Source organism: Ovis canadensis, chromosome 2 (assembly GCF_042477335.2).
Source record: "Ovis canadensis isolate MfBH-ARS-UI-01 breed Bighorn chromosome 2, ARS-UI_OviCan_v2, whole genome shotgun sequence".
Lineage (NCBI taxonomy): Eukaryota > Metazoa > Chordata > Mammalia > Artiodactyla > Bovidae > Ovis > Ovis canadensis.
Genome location: NC_091246.1, coordinates 239397878 through 239415042, shown reverse-complemented (window position 1 = coordinate 239415042; position 17165 = coordinate 239397878). Strand labels below are relative to the sequence as shown.

The 17165-nt window shown below is 45.8% G+C and overlaps 1 protein-coding gene across 5 annotated transcripts in view; it reads right to left on the bottom strand.

The window, feature by feature from the left end:
• DIS3L2 (DIS3 like 3'-5' exoribonuclease 2) overlaps window positions 1–17165 on the bottom strand; it is a 358321-nt gene that overhangs the window by 78654 nt on the left and 262502 nt on the right. For all 5 annotated transcript variants that reach the window (XR_011254705.1, XM_069578628.1, XM_069578629.1 and 2 more), the window contains one exon: window positions 6579–6812. Coding sequence is in view for 4 of the 5 variants with exons in the window: in XM_069578628.1 (XP_069434729.1) it covers window positions 6579–6812 (234 nt within the window). In the remaining variant the exon portion in view is untranslated. The remainder of the gene's footprint in view (window positions 1–6578; window positions 6813–17165) is intronic.

Below are 17165 nucleotides of genomic sequence, written 5' to 3'. Positions count from 1 at the left end.
CCACTATCTCCCGCAGTTGGCTTTTATTCATTTCCATTGAGTCAGTGATGCCTCTAACCATCTCATCCTCTGCTGCCTCCTCCTCCTTCTGTCTTCAATCTTTCCCAGCATCAGGGTATTTTCCAATAAGTGGGCACTTTGCATCAGGTGGCCAAAGTATCAAAGCTTCTGCATCAGTTCTTCCAGTGAATACTCAGGGCTGATTTCCTTTAGGGCTGACTGATTTGATCTCCTTATTGTCCAGGGGACTCTCAAGAGTCTTCTTCAGCACCACAGTTCAAAAGCATCAATTCTTTGGCGCTCAGCTTTCTCTACGGTCCAACTCTCACACCCGTACATGACCACTGGAAAAACCGTAGCTTTGACTAGATGGACCTTTGTTGGCAATGTAATGTCTCTGCTTTTTAATATACTGTCTAGGTTTGTCATAGATTTCCTTCCAAGGGGCAGGCGTCTTTGAATTTTCCATCCTCCTTATCTGGCACCAATTATCATACTGTACAAAAATTAAACAACAGAGAGCTGGAATGCTCATTTCTTACGAACAACATTACAGAGGAGGAACAGAAACATGCTTAACGATAGTTTTAAATGCATAATTCAACAAAATACACTGCTGTATAGAGCAGCAGGGGTAGGGTTGGGGAAGAAACGCCACTGAGCTTCCTCAGAGTCGCGCTTCGCTCTGACAGTCATGACTTCGGCACACCCTACCAGAAGGCAGAGCCAGCGTCTCTGCACGTGGGCTCAGGAAGGCGGGGTGGGTGGGGTGAGATCTGACTGTGAAGAGGCTGCTGAGCTTGCAGAGGTGGGAAATTAAGAATCACTGCTCTTTCTGCTTCAGGCTAATGAAAGCTACCCGACTGAAAACAGAGTAAGGGGACTGGGGCTAAACAGATCCATTCCTTTAGGCCTCCAACTGGACCTGCCAAGCATGGTGCTAATCAAAGGAGTAATTTGCTTAATTGCATGAAACCATCCCGAGAGGTAACTGAGCACAAGCTCTCTTTAGGACCCAGCCCAGTTTCCCAGTGCAGTGCTGACGTGCTGCTGAAAGCTGACTGAGGAGAGAGCTGGATCTCATTTAGGCAGGGCTCAGCATATGATGGACCACAGGTCAACTCTGGCCTACCACCTACTTTCTGCATGGCTCATGAGCTAGGAATGGTTTTTACATTTTTAAATGATTCAGAAACAATCAAAGGAAGAATACAATTTTTTGACATGAAAATTATATGAAATCCAAAGTTCTTAGTGTTCTTCTAGCTGTATTGGAACACAGCTGTGCTCATCTGTCTGTTTGTCCCTGGCTGTTTTCACACCATGGCAGCAGGGCTGAGTAGCTGAGACAGAGACCAGATGGCCCACAAAGCCTAAATCAGGACCGATGCTGAAGCTCCAATACTTTGGCCACCTGATGTGAAAAGCCAATTCATTGGAAAAGATCCTGATGCTGGGAAAGATTGAGGGCAGAAGGAGAAGGGGGTGACAGAGGATGAGATGGTTAGATAGCATCAATGACTCAATAGACATGAACTTGAGGAAACTTCAGGAGAGAGTGCAGAAAGGGAAGCCTGGTGTGCTGCCAGTCCGTGGGGCTGCAGAGTCGGACACGACTGAGTGACTGAAAGACAACAAGAGTTTTTATCTTGTTGCCGTGCTGTATCTCACTGTGTGCGCTGTTTGCTGAACCCAAGGTAGGCAAGGCATGAGTTAAGAGGCTGGAAGAAGACTTAAGGAGCTGTAGGAACTGCAGACACGTTTATTTTCTCCTGGCTGACGCAGCAGCCAGAACATAACCAAACCTAATCACAAGGGCTTTCCAGGTGGAGCTTATATATGCTTACAGAACAAAAGTAGCCAGTGGCCAAGCGAGTACCTCGTGACACACATGTGCAGTGCTATAAGCGATCTCAGCTGTGACGTAACCATTATTTACAAAACTTGGGGCAAGAGCAAGAGGCTGTGAGGCAAGAGAGTCTGACCATGCTGTCTTGGCTAACTTGCTCTTTCCCTAAACTGGTTCCCTACTGGAAGTCTGCAGAGCCTGCCTTAAAGGCTGGGCAGGGTCAAGGTCATCCATGATACCTTCTATGGCAGCCTGGGTCCCAAGGCATTTAAAAACTGTTCCCACCAAGTTGATCTTTATAATCAAGTGCACTCAAAGAAACTGCTTTAAGTTTGGGCTTCAAAACTGAGCTGTATGGGATCCATATAAGATGCAGCTGAGAATTTACTAAAGGTTCTATTAGTTTGGAGGAATTTGCCTCCAAAGTTAAGAAGATGGAAACATCAAACTTTCTTCACTACAACTTTCTCTAAACCCAGAAAGTCAGCGGCTCAGCAGGAGCTGTTCACATGCCCTGCCCGCCTTCAGGGACTCCAGACGCGGTGCTGTCTCCCTCCCGCAGTCATGCTTGCTTCTCTAGAAGCCCTCACACAGGGTGGCCTCTAAGCACTCTCACCTGACTGAGGATGGGCAGGCTGGAGGAACAGCACCAGAAAGCTGTAGTTTCCTGAAAACAGTCAGTACTCCCTAAGATGTCTTTGTTTAGGGGCTCTATTAGGCACCCCACCATCCTCCCTTGCTGACCTTTCGGAAGGAAATGGCTCAGGCCACAACTCCAAAAGGAGTTGAGGCCTTGTCATCCTATCACATTGGAGTCAGGCAGGGTCACTTTCACCCCTAGGAGGGAGCAGGCCACCAAGACTGCACATTTTTTAAGAAACGAGAGTGGTGTGTGTTCCCTGGTGGCTCAGTGGTAAAGAATCTGCCTGCTAATGGAGGAGATGCGAGTTTGATCCCTGCATCAGGAAGATCCCCTGGAGAAGGAAATGGCTATCCATTCCCGTATTCTTGCCTGGAAAGTTCCACGGACAGTGGAACGTTCTGGAAAGTTCCTGACGGGCTCCAGTGTATGGGTCACAAAGAGTCGGACACGACTTAGCAACTTGTCATAAATGAATACAAGTATCTGTGTTAAATTCTAGATTTAACATGGCAGCAGAAAAGGGGATAGTTTTCAACTCAACCAACCAAAAAGCAAATAGAACGCGCTCAGCACCTGACCTGACCTTTGGGGCAGAGAAACAAAGGTATGTCACTTCCCTGAGCTAGGACTTCTCAGCAACCCGACCCAAAGGCAGTGCTTCCTGGTGTGTTTCACACCACAGTTCACACAGAACTTGCTAACACTTGAGCGTACACTGGGTAAGTGCACAGGACTGCAGGCAGATGGTCCCAGGGGACAAGAGCCAGCCCAGGTGGCCTGTAGCTCGGGGAATACATTATCTCAGACGTGGGCCAGGCAGCTCTGGAATAAGCTGCTGCCTGCAGTCACCCGGTGATCAAGTTGCTTTGTTTGGTAGTTACTGTGACTGCCGAACCAGTCTCCCCTTGACTCAACAAACAGGCCCCATGCAGGTCCTCCACCTCACTCATTCTGGAAATCATCAGGGTAAACTCACGTCTTGGAAAGGGGAAATTTCTGGCTTAGCAGATTTCTTCTGCATTCAAGGGCATGCAGCACAGATGTTGTCTCCTCTTACAGGAGGGCAGAAGGACGTATTTTTTTTAGACCTGCCACCAAAAATGTGGACACAGTGAACTGGGGCACACAAAGCATGAGAGAGCAACTCCAAACAGCAGTCTGTGCCAAAGGCACTGGGAAAAATGGATTTTTATGAGGGCAGATGCAGGCAGCAGGCAAAGGGGAACAAACGCAGGGACTGCTGGATGGGCTGTCTGGTTGATTTATCAACGATCTTGCCAGGAACCTGCTGCAGGAGACCAACGTGCCCCTTCTTCCAGAGCTGTGGTCCACAAACTTGTTTTCTGGTGTGCCATAAGTCTAGCTGCATCCTACTCTTTGTAACCTTATGGACTGTAGCCCACCAGACTCCTCTGACCATGGGATTGTCCCAGCAAGAATACTGGAGTGGGTTGCCATTTCCCCCTCCAGGGGATCTTCCCGACCCAGGGATCGAACCTGCCTCTCCTGCGCTGGCAGGTGGGTTCTTTACCCACTGAGCTGGAACCAAGGAATCAGCCCCAAGGGTGCAATTCCATTATTTTCAAACCTTAATTAACTGGAACCTAATTAGGACTTCAGGGTTTCATTCTCTCTTGGAAGGGAAACCTCTCTTTCTCAAGTCAGCATGGTGTAAATGGAAGAGAAGTGAATGAAGAGTTGGCTATCTGGATTGCTTGCATATAAGAAACTCAATTAACCCTTGAGGACTTCAGCTTCTAATCTACAAGTTGAGAGGGCTGATGGAATACAAGTATCTCAAATTATTTTCATTGGGATTGACATATACACACTATTATATATGAAATAGATAACTAATAAGGACCTACTGTATAGCACAGGAAATTCTACTCAATACTCTGTAATGACAATATGAGAACAGAATCTAAAAGAGTGGATATATGTACGTGTATAATTGATTCACTTTGCTGAACAGCAGAACCTAACACAACACTGTAAATCAACTATTCTCCAATAAAAATAATTGAAAAAAATAGTTATTTTCAGCAATAAAATTCTCACTCTAAAACATGCCAACAGATCAGTAACAATCTGAAACTGTGATCATTCTTCTACATTGACACCTCCTAATGCAAGCTGAGATCACTGATGGTCTTTTACAGTATTTAGAGTACTTAACATATTTAATTCAATCCAATTTTGTAACGATCTGATGGGGAAGGGTCTCTAAAATGGTGTAATGGAACTCTCTCATTTGATGTGCTTGATGTGATGGTGGGTTAGCCTTTCCAGAAACTGGATGAAGAGGGGAATCATACTTAACTAAACATTTGTTTAACTTAAATTTATATAATGCTTTTGAACTGTGGTGCTGGAGAATATGCTTGAGAGTCCCTTGGACAGAAAGGAGATCAAACCAGTCAATCCTAAAGGAAATCAATCCTGAATATTCACTGGAAGGACTGATGCTGAAACTGAAGCTTCAATACTCTGGCCACCTGATTCAAAAAGCCAGTTCATTGGAAAAAGCCCTAATGCTGGGGAAGATTGAAAGCAGGAGGAGAAGGGGACGATGGAGGATGAGATGGTTGGATGGCATCACTGACTCAATGGACATGAATTTGAGCAAGCTCCGGGAGATGGAGATGGACAGGGAAGCCTGGTGTGCAGCAGTCCATGGGTTCACAAAGAGTCGGACATGACTAAGTGACTGAACAATAACAACAAATTTATATAAATGCATATACACTCACTTTTAGGATTTCCCTGGTGGTTCAGACGGTAAAGCATCTGCCTACAATGCGGGAGACCTAGGTTTGATCCCTGGGTCAGGAAGAGCCTCTGGAGAAGGAAATGGTAACCCACTCCAGTACTCTTGCCTGGAAAATCCCATGGACAGAGGAGCCTGGTAGGCTACGGTCCATGGGGTCGCAAAGAGTTGGACACAACTGAGCGATTTCACTTCCCTTCACCCTCACTTTTACAAAAGAGTATGCTAATTAGATTTTTACATACTTTTTTCTGATAAACTATGTATACTTCATTGCCTATAATTTATCATTTTTGTTTCATTAAAAGAGAGAGCTTAGATATCTATAATGCAATCTGAGTACAAAGTTCCTCCTGAATTTTATGATTTCCCCCCCTCCTTTTTATAGTCATCACACCAAACAGCAGAATTTCTGAAGATTCATCTTCATCAAGTGTTTGCAAACAATTTAACTTAGTTTTCACAGGAACAGCAGCTTTTTAAAATGTTCTTACTTGATCAGTGTACCTAATATTCCGTTACAGTGAGTAATTATAACATGTACAACCGGCATAGCCAGGATGGGGGTAAAGGCGGCATTGAAACACACAGCTCCCCTGGAGAGAGCCGAGGGAAGGGAACACAGTCCACGTGTGCAGCTCACTGGGGTGATGGTCACTGTGTCAGGCGGAAGGGACAGTGAGCGCCAGGTGAGGAGTTTCGGGTGGCAGATGTAGGGCCTGGGGAAGGCGGGCAGGGATAGAGAAATTAATGTTGGTGTCTTCAGCATCTGATAGCTCAAATAAGAAATAAGCTTCGCTGGTGGCTCAGAGGTTAAGAATCCATCTCCAAGCCAGGAGATGAAAAAGACCCTGGTTCAATCCCTGGGTTGGGAAGACCCCGCCCCTCCCCCCACCCCCGGGTGAAGAGACTGGCTATTCTTATCCACGGACAGAGGAGCCTGCTGGGCTAAAGCCCATGGGGTCACAGAGAGTTGGACACGAAGAAGTTAAAATAAGAATACAGGGGTTCATTCAGGGAGGGATTGTGGAAAGAGAAATAAATAGGAGGGTGGGCAGACTCCAGGGAATGCCAGAGTTGAGCTGAGGGAAGAGGCTTCTGCCACAAGACCAGCGGGCTCACGTCATGAGGCCCCAGGTATCTGCAGAGTCGCGAGGGAAGCGGTTCCCGCCTGCCTCAGACGCCACTGTTTGAGGGCAGAGACTGAGGAAAGGACAGAGGGACCAGCCCCAGGGCTGCCATGCTAATTCTCGCACACACTGGGCTTTGGCGGAAGTCAGGTCTGCGGGCGGCGTTGAAAAGAGGAAGCCACTGACCTGATCCAGACGCAGTGCGCCGTCCGCAAACCGCTGTCTGCGTAACTCCTTCGCGATTCCGTGGAGGTTCAAGACAGCCCGGTGCACCTCGTCACACGTGTGCTCGGGGGAGATGGCAGGCAGCTCCCTCTCCGGGATTCTCCTGGTCGGGCTTTCAATCATGCTCTGCGCGTGCTCGTAGCTCAGTTTGGTGCAGGAGCGGATGATGGTCCGGCCAAACCATTCAGCGAGGATCTGCAGAGATGGACGGATTGTGAGGGAGAGAATTTTTTTTTCCTTCAGTTTTTTCTTTCACGCAACCATTCATCTGTACACATTCTACAGAGACTGAGGAAATGAGGAGGGACGAGCACCGGCTTTTTTTTTAATCTGAGCACCCCCCACCCCTTCCCCCTTTACCAGCTAAACCATTTCGGTCCCAACTCCAGAGACAAGGCTTCCTGAAAACACCTGTCTGAAGGGTTACTAGGTGTTCCCCAGTGGGGAACAGGGAGGGCTCAGCCCACAGCTGTCCATACCATGAAAATTCGAGGGCACACAGCTTCTACCTGAAGAGCTAGAGACCCCTCTGACACCCTCTCCTTACCTTTGAAGGAAGAACCACTACTCTTTATAATGGCAGCCATTAAGCACGGGTAAGTGAACAATAGAAACCACTCATGTTTTTCATTGGTTTAGTGCAAAGAGCCTTATTATGAAGAGTCTTGATCTGGAATATCAGACTTTAATGTTCTTAAAAAAAACCCTCAAAATATACTTTCTGAATTATTTTTAAAACTACTCTCATCTCAAAATACAAGCAACTCAAAATATTATGCTGATGACTCTTCTGCTGTGGCAAGCGGGTCCCGACTTTGGTTCTCAGATGTGTGTGTATGAGTGTGTGTGTGTGTGTGTGTGCACGCTAAACGCAGGAGAAATTGTAGACACAATCCCAGTGACTCTGTGTGTGTGTGTGTGTGTGTATGTGTGTGCACGCGCTGATGACTCTTCTGCTGTGGCAAGCGGGTCCTGACTTTGGCTCTCAGGAGATGTGTATGTGTATGCGCTGAACGCAGGAGAAATTGTAGAGGCAATTCCAGGGACTGTGTGTATGTGTGTGTGTGCATGTGCGCACACACGCGCATGCACTGAATGCAGAAGAAATTGTAGGGGCAATTAAACTGTCCAGCAGTCCTGGGGGAAGCAGTGTGTGCAGGTCCCCAGAAGAGCCCCTTTCAAGGTCAGCCCATGCTTGTCCCTCCGTCATAGCCATCTTTCCTGAAAACTTCCCACTCGTGGAGCTGCTCCAACCTCCTCTAGGATGACGGGGCCACAACCTCTTCATTCTTGTGGTCGCAAAGATTTCCCCTGGAGACTCAGCTTGTTTCCTTTTCTACGACTCATTCCAAACCCAGTCGGTCAATCCTCCTCCTTCCGTGTGTCAACATTTTGCTGGACAGTCTGTCTTTAGCTTGGGGAAATGTCCCTTTTCATTCAGTTCCACTGCTCTTTTCTCACACACTCCCTCAGACATCTGGGTCAGAGGGTATCTGGCCTCTTGGGGTTTTTGTCCCCTTTTCCTAGAAGACACAGGAAAGCCCTACATATGTACCAGGGGTCACCACTGCACAGAGGGTGGGGAGACTTGGATCACCCTGACTGGGCATCCATTTTCATGTGAACTGGTGAGTCAAGAACTACTTTAAAAAGCTAGTGACAGCTCCAGGCCCTCTCCCTTTAAGTATTTATGGACAAACTTTTGCAGTAAGTTCCACGAGGTTCCTAGATACTCTGCCACCCCGACATCCATATATCCTGCGTCTAAACAGCTCAGTGGCTCCCTCTAAACCCTGTTCTGTAGTGCTGGTCCCTGACCAGGGGCCATTTTGAATCCCAAGGAGTCTTAAAACATATTCACTGTAACTTGGCAAAACCTGAGGTCCCCCACTCCTGATCAAAACTTGCTAGCCACTAACAAGGGTGAGCTCAGTCTGAGCTGCCTCTTCTTCCTCACTGGACCCACTGCCCCTTCGGTTTGTCTCCTCATCTGTCAATGACAACTCAAACACCAGCAAACCTGGGACTCAGCACTGATGAGAAGCTTCCCACAACTCTGTCACCTTACTTGGGCCTCCCCTCCCTTAATGCCTCCATTCCAGAGAGTCTGCACCTTCTTTTTGAACATACGAAGGGCTGAAGTAGGAGCTCTAAAGAGCCAATAAGAACTTCCTGGCCCAGAGACGGCCAGGCAGCTTAAAAACAACCCATTGATTCTGGAAGTCATACCTGACACACGGACTAAAAAAACTCACAGGCCAAGAAACCACATTGTGATGAAGTGGCAAGGATGCCCACAGCCCCCTCACCCACTGAAGGTCAACAGGAAAGCAGGGACCTGACTGGGCGGGGGTGTTGGTTCCTGGGGCCAGCACGCCTTACAGAACGGGAGGAAGGCCTCTCTGGATGGGACACCTCATTAATTTCCAATTTGGAAACTGGATTCACATCAACGCCCGGTTTGTAACCAGGGCCAGTGGCAGAAGACAAAAAGACAAAGAGTTTTTCATGGAAAAAGCAAAAAAGCCACGAGGAGCTTCGTAAACAGAACCCTTCAGAGAAGAATCATGGCCTTCCTCTGCCATTCATTTCATCACAGGATTTGGGTCACTCTCTTTCTGCAGGCGGCAAGCTTCCTGCGTATGCTCTAGGACACTGCTATTTAGGATGTTGGATTAAACAGCATGCCAATATCCACTAAGGTATCCGGCTGGGGGAAAAAAAAAAACCTAGTTAGAAAGGAGAAAATATTGCCTACCTCAAGATCTACTTTCTGGTACCAGGTAGGACAGGAAGTGGCTTGACACCGGGGACCACCTGGCTCTGCTTGGTGGCAGAGCTCTCACACCTCCGACCCTCTCAAATCTCTCTAACACACCTGGATGTGTGTGCATGCTAAATCCCTTCACTCACGGCTGACTCTCTGACCCCATGGACTGTAGCCCACCAGGCTCCTCTGTCCATGGGATTCTCCAGGCAAGAATACTGGAGTGGGTTGCCATGCCCTCCTCCAGGGGATCTTGCTGACTCAGGCATCTAACCTGCATTTCTTATATCTCTTGCATTGGAGGCAGGTTCTTTGCCACCTAGGAAGTCCAACACACCTGGGAGTACGTTATTTGGCCCATTTTACATTGAGAGAAGAGGTTGGGGATTTGTGAAAAGTCACGCTAACTCCTAAGTGGAGGCCAGGATCAGATCTGTGCTAAAGACCTAAGACTCAAAATCAAGTGTTATTTTTTAGTATAGCTTGCTGAAGGTCACAAAAGAGACAGACAGTGAAGTAAAGAAAGTAAAATATTGACTTTCTATTTAATAGATACAAAGTCATGGGGAAAACATATCATTTGAAAACTATTAATTTCCATTCAAATGTATTTAAAATTTTAAGCTTCTAAAAAAGTCAGTGACTCATTAAGAAATATTTGGTTCAAAACACTGCTAATGGGGTTAATTTGTAATTTTAAGTAATTAGATATAAAATCACTTCCACTACAGCTTTGGGCTTCTGTATATAAACTATTTGGTTCAAAAAATATATCAGAAAAACGAACTTCTTTACGAAACAGACTCACAGACACAGAAAACAAATCTGGTTACCAAAGGGGAAAGCAGGGGAGGGATGGGAGTTCAGGATTAGCAGATACACAGTACTGTATATAAAACAGATAAATAACAAGGTCCTACTGTATAGCACAGGGAACTATATTCAATATTTTGTAATAACCTATGATAAAAAGAATACATATATTCATATATATATATATATATATATATATATATATATATAGCTAACCACTTTGCTATACACCAGAAAATAACACAACATTGTAAATCAACTATAATTCAATTTAAAAAAATGTAATAGGAAGAAAGAAACAGTTTCCTGATTGGAACAAAACCAGGCTGCTGAGATGATCAGGGGTAGGAGGGTGCACGGATTTCTGCCTCTTCTTACTGTGAACACGAGGCAACCCCCCTAGGGTAGGGGAGGGCCCAGGGGTAAAAAAAGTCAAAGATGCCAAGAGTAACGTTTCCAAAAAGAAACTGGGCAGAAAGAGGCAGTGCTCGAAGACAGTGAGGAGAGGCCGACGGCAGTATGTCTATGATGCAGAGGTGCTGGTGACTGCAGAGGGCAGAGGTAGTGAGGGGGGTGGCTCGCGAGGAGCAAGCAGGGGGTCTCCTCTGCTGAGCCCACTCCTGGCCAGGCCAGTGGTGACAAAGTGAGGCACAGGTCCCTTCTTAAAGAAGAACAGAGAAGACCATGGTAAGATCACAGAGTAAGTGACAAGATGGAGACACTGTCAGCCACACACTCCTATTTAGACCTAGCTGTGTCCTCTCCTGCTGTGGCCCGGCTGGGCCTGTTACCCAAAAGCTGGGTTTGCCTCTGGGTGGATGTTGAACCAAAAGATGCAACCAAGCCAAAGAGCGAGAGAAGGAAGGAGTTATTACTTGTGGCAAGTAAGGAGATCACTGGGGATCTTTCCCAAAGAAATATCGTTGGTTTTTCATCTGTTTTCCAGATATAAGGATACCTTTCCCCTTAAGCTAATTATAACCTACACCAACTTGGTAAATTTTAACTTGAGGGTAGGACTGAGACATTAATCTTTTGTCTCTACCTGATTCCTCTAAAAATGGAAGATTCTAGATTCCCAGCAGCCTTATCAAGTACTCTTAACTAGCGCACGTGCAACAAAACTAAAGGAAATTATCCAGTGAAGCTGTCACAGAGTATAACTACTGTGTGACATATAACAACAAATATCATTGCTTGCTTTAAGTCTACTGCTAAAAGCGCATGTATGATGTCCGTGTGACAATTCAGTATAACTGATACAACATATAGCTTATAAAATGTTTCCCTATTAACACACCTCTGAGCTTGTTCACTGTATCTGATGAGTAGGCCACTACTTATAAACAAAAAGGAAGCGTGGCACCAGGGAACATGACGGATGCCAGGCAGCAATCACCCTGGCATTGAGGGACAAATCTGACCTACCAAGAGATTTGCAATCAAAAGGAAAAATGATAAAATAAATTTTCACGAACTCAGTTAGGTATTGGGAAGCCATTCCAGCTAATACATGATTTACCTTAAAGTTTATAGTGACCGAAGTGGCCTGTTTAGTGGCCTATTGAATGTATATCTGCTTTGGCTATTAAGGGAAAAAAATGCATTAAAAATAAAAAACTAGAGGACATCATCATTCACACACAGGGCTTTGTGAAATTTATTCAGTAAGAACGATGAACTCAGAAGTTTCTATGATACAAAAAGTCATCCTCTAGAACTGCGTGGTCCTTGATATTTTAACAGCTGTTCAAGGAGGAACTTATAAGACATACTGAATGCTGGGTTTTATATCTGATGAGTTTCTAATATGACTCACCTCATGATGTATATGAAAAAAAATTAAATCTCCTCTGAAGGATCCTCTTCCCAGTTTAGAGAAAATGGTTTGGGTCAGGGGGCTCTTGGCTCAAGACTCTGCCAGTGAAGCTGCAAAGTTGCTATTAACTGCCTCTCCTGCTGTGCCTCACCTACACCTGCTAGAATAATGCTATGCACATTCAGCCACTACTCTGTGGACCCCGAAACTTCTCTAGCTGTAGCAGAGAGAGCTTCACTCCTCTAACTAGGGAAACGGCAATGCCCATTCTCAGCAAGAAGTAGTTACAAAAGAATGACTTTTGGCTCTGTGCCCCTCAAGAAAGAAGAGTGAAATATCTCAATGTGGGGGGTACTGTGTAAGTAGATTAGGTAGGGGTCCGTGGAGGTAGTGAGCCAGACATGACTTTCTTAGATAAGAGAAACCACTTTAGGCCTAAGCCATTTGATGATCTGAGCCTGGCCACAATGCTTGCTCTTACAGAAGAATGGGTCTCAGTAGTTGATTTTAAGGGAATGAAAGAAGGTAAAAACAAACAGCTATTACCAGGCCAGGGAGCTAACTTAACCAGATTGGAGATGATATATCAGTTGTAAAGATTCCTAATTCTGTTCCAATGGTAAAGATTAGCCTGAAGCTGTTTTGCAAAATTTAACTACCCTTAACAATACTCAATTACCAGAGTAACTATGAATAATGATGTTGCCCTTTTCTGATGCCTGTGACTTCAATCAACTATCATGTGGACTCTGCCAACTTCTGCCCCAATTCTATGCTGAACCCTCCTTGGCTGAAGCCCCTTTAGGAGTCTGCATGCATCCTAGCTTAAAACTTCCCCCATTTTGCTGTCTGCGGAGACACTGCTTTGGGAAAGATCCCCCATGTTATTCCTACTTGCTGCAAGTAATAAATCCTTCCTTCTCCCACTCTTTGGATTGGTGGTGTCTTTTGGCTCAACACCCATCAAGAGGTAAACCCAGTTCTCGGAAGCTGAGGAGGGAGCATGGGTACCAGAGGGCCATGTGTTTGCTAGTTTTAGTTTATAAGGCAGTGTATGTACAAGAATTTTATGGAAGATTAATTTGTATGGAGTCAATTGTGTTCTCTTCTACAGTTTGAGGTCACTTGCCACCAGCCTAGTCTGTTGTCCCTCAGACTATAATCAGGCCTACTCCTATTGTTGGGGAGGAAGAAATTTTTTTCTACTCTTCCAGGTTTTTCTGGTCTAAGAATTAAATTGTCATGAGACAGATTAACAGGAGAAAATCAAACAAAACATGGGAGAGACTCAGGAAAGCTGAGTAACTCACTAAAATGGCTGAAAGCTTCACTTTAAATACCATCTTCAGCTAATAACAGAAGAGAATGTTGGGCTAGTGATTCAGGACTTAGAAGGGGAGGAAGGAAATTCACATGAAGGTGGAAAAGCAAATGCTTGGTAAACAAATGTTTACAATGTGTGGACCAGGCAGAGACAATGGGACACACACAGGAATTTAAAAAAAAAAACAGATTTTGAAAGGTTCCTCCTGTCTACCATACCTAGTCCATCCTAGAGTTATCTGTGATGATAGCTCTCTCCCTTTTAGAAAGCAGGTCCTCTACATTCTTTAGACAGTGAAGGTAAAGTCAGAGTTTCTTCCTGAGTCTTTTGGGTCCTGATTGTTTTCAGCTTGAAACAATCCACATGCCCAAGAGATATCCTGAAAGTCAAAGTGAAAGTCGCTCAGTCGTGTCCAGCTCTTTGCGACCCCATGGACTACACAGTCCATGGAATTCTCCAGGCCAGAATACTGGAGTGGGTAGCCAGTTCCCTTCTCCAGGGGATCGTCCCAACCCAGGGATTGAACCCAGTTCTCCCGCATTGCAGGCAGATTCTTAACCAGCTGAGCCACAAGGGAAGCCCAAGAATACTGGAGTGGGCAGCCTATCCTTCCCTTCTCCAGTGGATCTTCCCAACCCAGGAATTGAATAGGGGACTCCTGCACTGCAGGCAGATTCTTTATCAACTGAGCTATGAGGGGAAGCCCAAAAGATATCCTGGAATGGCAAATTTTACTCCCCTCCAGCATCTTGACCTGAAGGTCTTAAACTTCAAAGCCAAAGATGAAAGAAATAAGGAAACTCTCTCAACTGTCTGCCTTGTAAACGTTAGAAATGGCACAAGAGTCTGAAGGCAGGATATGGTCAAGAGACGAGAATTCCATTCCTGTGACAGAGGATGAGGGACCCCGACTGGGCAGTCTTTGGAAAGTGTTAGTCGCCCAGTCGCATCTGGCTCTTTGCAATGCCAAGGAACCCGCCAGGGGCCTCTGTCCATGGGATTCTCCAGGCAAGAATACTGGAGTGGGTTGCCATTCCCTTCTCCAGGGCATCTTCCCAACTTAGGGATTTAACTCGGGTTTCCAGTACTGCAGGCAGATTCTTTACCATCTGAAACACCAGGGAAGCCAGGGAAGTCTTTGACAAGTGTTCCCTTTACTGCAGACAGTTGCAAGGCGGGTGGGGGCGGGCAGGAGGAATCTTTGGAGGTGGTGGACTGTTTGGGAGGCCTGAGGGCTGTGGGAAGGAAGCTGCAGGTGGGGGAGAGGGAGCAAAGCACAGGAGAGCCATGGAGGAAGCTTCTAAGGATTGGGTTCAGAAAGACCCAGGGAAAACAGAATCACAGATTTCTAAAGCCAGTGAGGTTAATTCAGTTCCAGCCTTCCAAAAACACCAAAGGAAGTCATCTCTCCAACAACGAGGTCCATCCGTCCTTTAAAGGCATGCAGCACAGCAACACGTTGTTTATTAACCTCAGAGCCCAAGTACCTTAAATTTAAATCATCTTCATGATTAGTAACCTCTAAATGCAGGAATGGCTGATTAAAAAATTTTTTTTTGTTTGCAAAAGAGTCAGACATGACTTAATGACTAAACAACAGTGACAACAATCCTATAAATGATACGTCTTGTTTTGTTAATTCTTGAAAATATTTTATTTTGAATTTTTACTTTAAACTCAAGGATTCACAGCAAAATCTGTGCTCAGGTCTGCTGTTACCTTGAAGTGACCTTAGGTCAGCCTCTAATTGCCTGGTATCTTCGTTAGTAAACCAGGACACAAAGGACACAACACAGTTCTTCCAAAGGCTCCTCTGGTCGCAGGCTATCTCTATAGGTCTGAAATAAAGCGACTTTGCCCTGCTCTGCTAAGGACTAAAAATGAATATTCTGGGAACTTTTCTATTATTTTCAGAATCAGCCTTGGGACCTATGGTCTCTCACTGGGAGTTGATTGGGCAAGATTTCCACTGAAGTGTCCTAGGAGGAGGCATAAAACCCGGCACTGTTTCTTTACCATGACCTGCAGCCCCCAGCCACACAGTCCTGCGCTTGTGCTTGGCTCTGTGGGCTTGCTGCAGACACAAGATGACCCGGGGGGATCCTAGTTTTATTTTTCAAGTTCTATAGCATTTCCATGGAGAAGGCAATGGCAACCCACTCGTGTTCTTGCCTGGAGAATCCCAGGGATGGGGGAGCCTGGTGGGCTGCCGTCTTTGGGGTCGCACAGAGTTGGACACGACTGAAGCAACTTAGCAGCAGCAGCAGCAGCATTTCCATGGGTGGCAGCTGGTGTGTTAGCAGCAGGGTGAGCTGGGAAGGCAGTGGGGGGAAGACACTCGGGCAGCTGTGTCAGACCCTCCTCAACCCCAGGACACAGCTCAGGGTGCTGACAAGGCTGCTGCGATAAACATCCTTACCAAGGAAACACCATTCTAATAAAGCAGGCTAAACAGAACTATGTAAACGGGTATGTTGTTGTTTTAGTCGCTAATGACTGTCCGACTTTTTGTGACCCCATGACTGTAGCCCGTCAGGCTCCTCTATCCACTGAATTTACCAGACAAGAATACTGGACTGGGTTGCCATTTTCTCCTCCAGGGGACCTCCAGGGTTCAAAGTCATGTCTCCTGCTTGGCAGGTGAATTCTTTACCACTGAGCCACCAGGGAAGCCCCGGAAAATGGATATGCAATTCACTTTATGAAGTAATTTTTAAGCATTTTTGGGCTTTTGATCCTGTGCTGTGTATGAGGAGAAGAGATTAAAAAAAATTAAGAATGATGTTAAGGTCCAGTCGGATGATAGATCTGTATACAAATGGCACTGACAGGTGCTGTAGGGGCAGCAAGATGGGAAAATGGGTTCTGACAGGGAGGGTGGGGGTCTTCCCATCTAAGCACATTCTCAGAAAGGCCAACCTGCCTCCTTTCCAAATTTCAGCAGGGACCCCACGCTCCACCTTCTCTGTGCTAGGGAAGTCTGTGGTCCTCATCCTCCTAGTGAGAGCTAATCTACCCCTCCTGGAGTTTAGGTCCTGAAATTCCCACTTCCTTCATCAGGCACCTCTGTCCATGGAATTCTCCAGGCAAGAATACTGGAGTGAGTTGCTATTTCCTTCTCCAGGGGATCTTCTCAACCCAGGGATTGATTCTGCACTGTAGGAAGCCACCAGGGAAGCCCTTTCCTTCATGACTTGGTTCCAAAGCTTTGTTCCTTTTTTCCTCATCAGCAACGTCTCTGATTCGCCTCCCTATGCAGCCTATAAACATACTCCAATATCTCTCCCCCACCACTTAAAAAAAAACAGAAAAAAAAACCCTCAAAATCTTACTTTTACTACAATGACAATATCAATTCACTGCAGAAAACTTTAAAATATATATATATATATATATATATGTGGGAAAAGGAGAAGGAAAAAAAAATCTATGAATCCACCATTGGGAATTAACTACTGTTTCTATTTTGGTGCATATTTAATTCTTGTATCTTCAACACCTTTTATAGTGTCTCAACACAGCAAATCTTCAATGAGTATTTACTAAATGAATGAATGAAGGAATAATTAACACTTTCATGGAAGAAGTGGCATTTTAGCTGAGTCTCATAGGTTAGTAGGATTCGTGTTAGCAGGGATGAGGGGAAGGACACTCTGGGAAGTGGAAAAAGCATATGCAAAGTCTCAGTAGTGGAACAACTCTGTATGAGGCCAAATGAACCAGTCAGCAGAGGCTGAGGGGCTGAAGGATGGCCATGCAATGCGAGAAGGGGTTGGTGGAGGTCTTCACTGGTCATGCTCTGGAGATTACGGACTTCTGTGGATA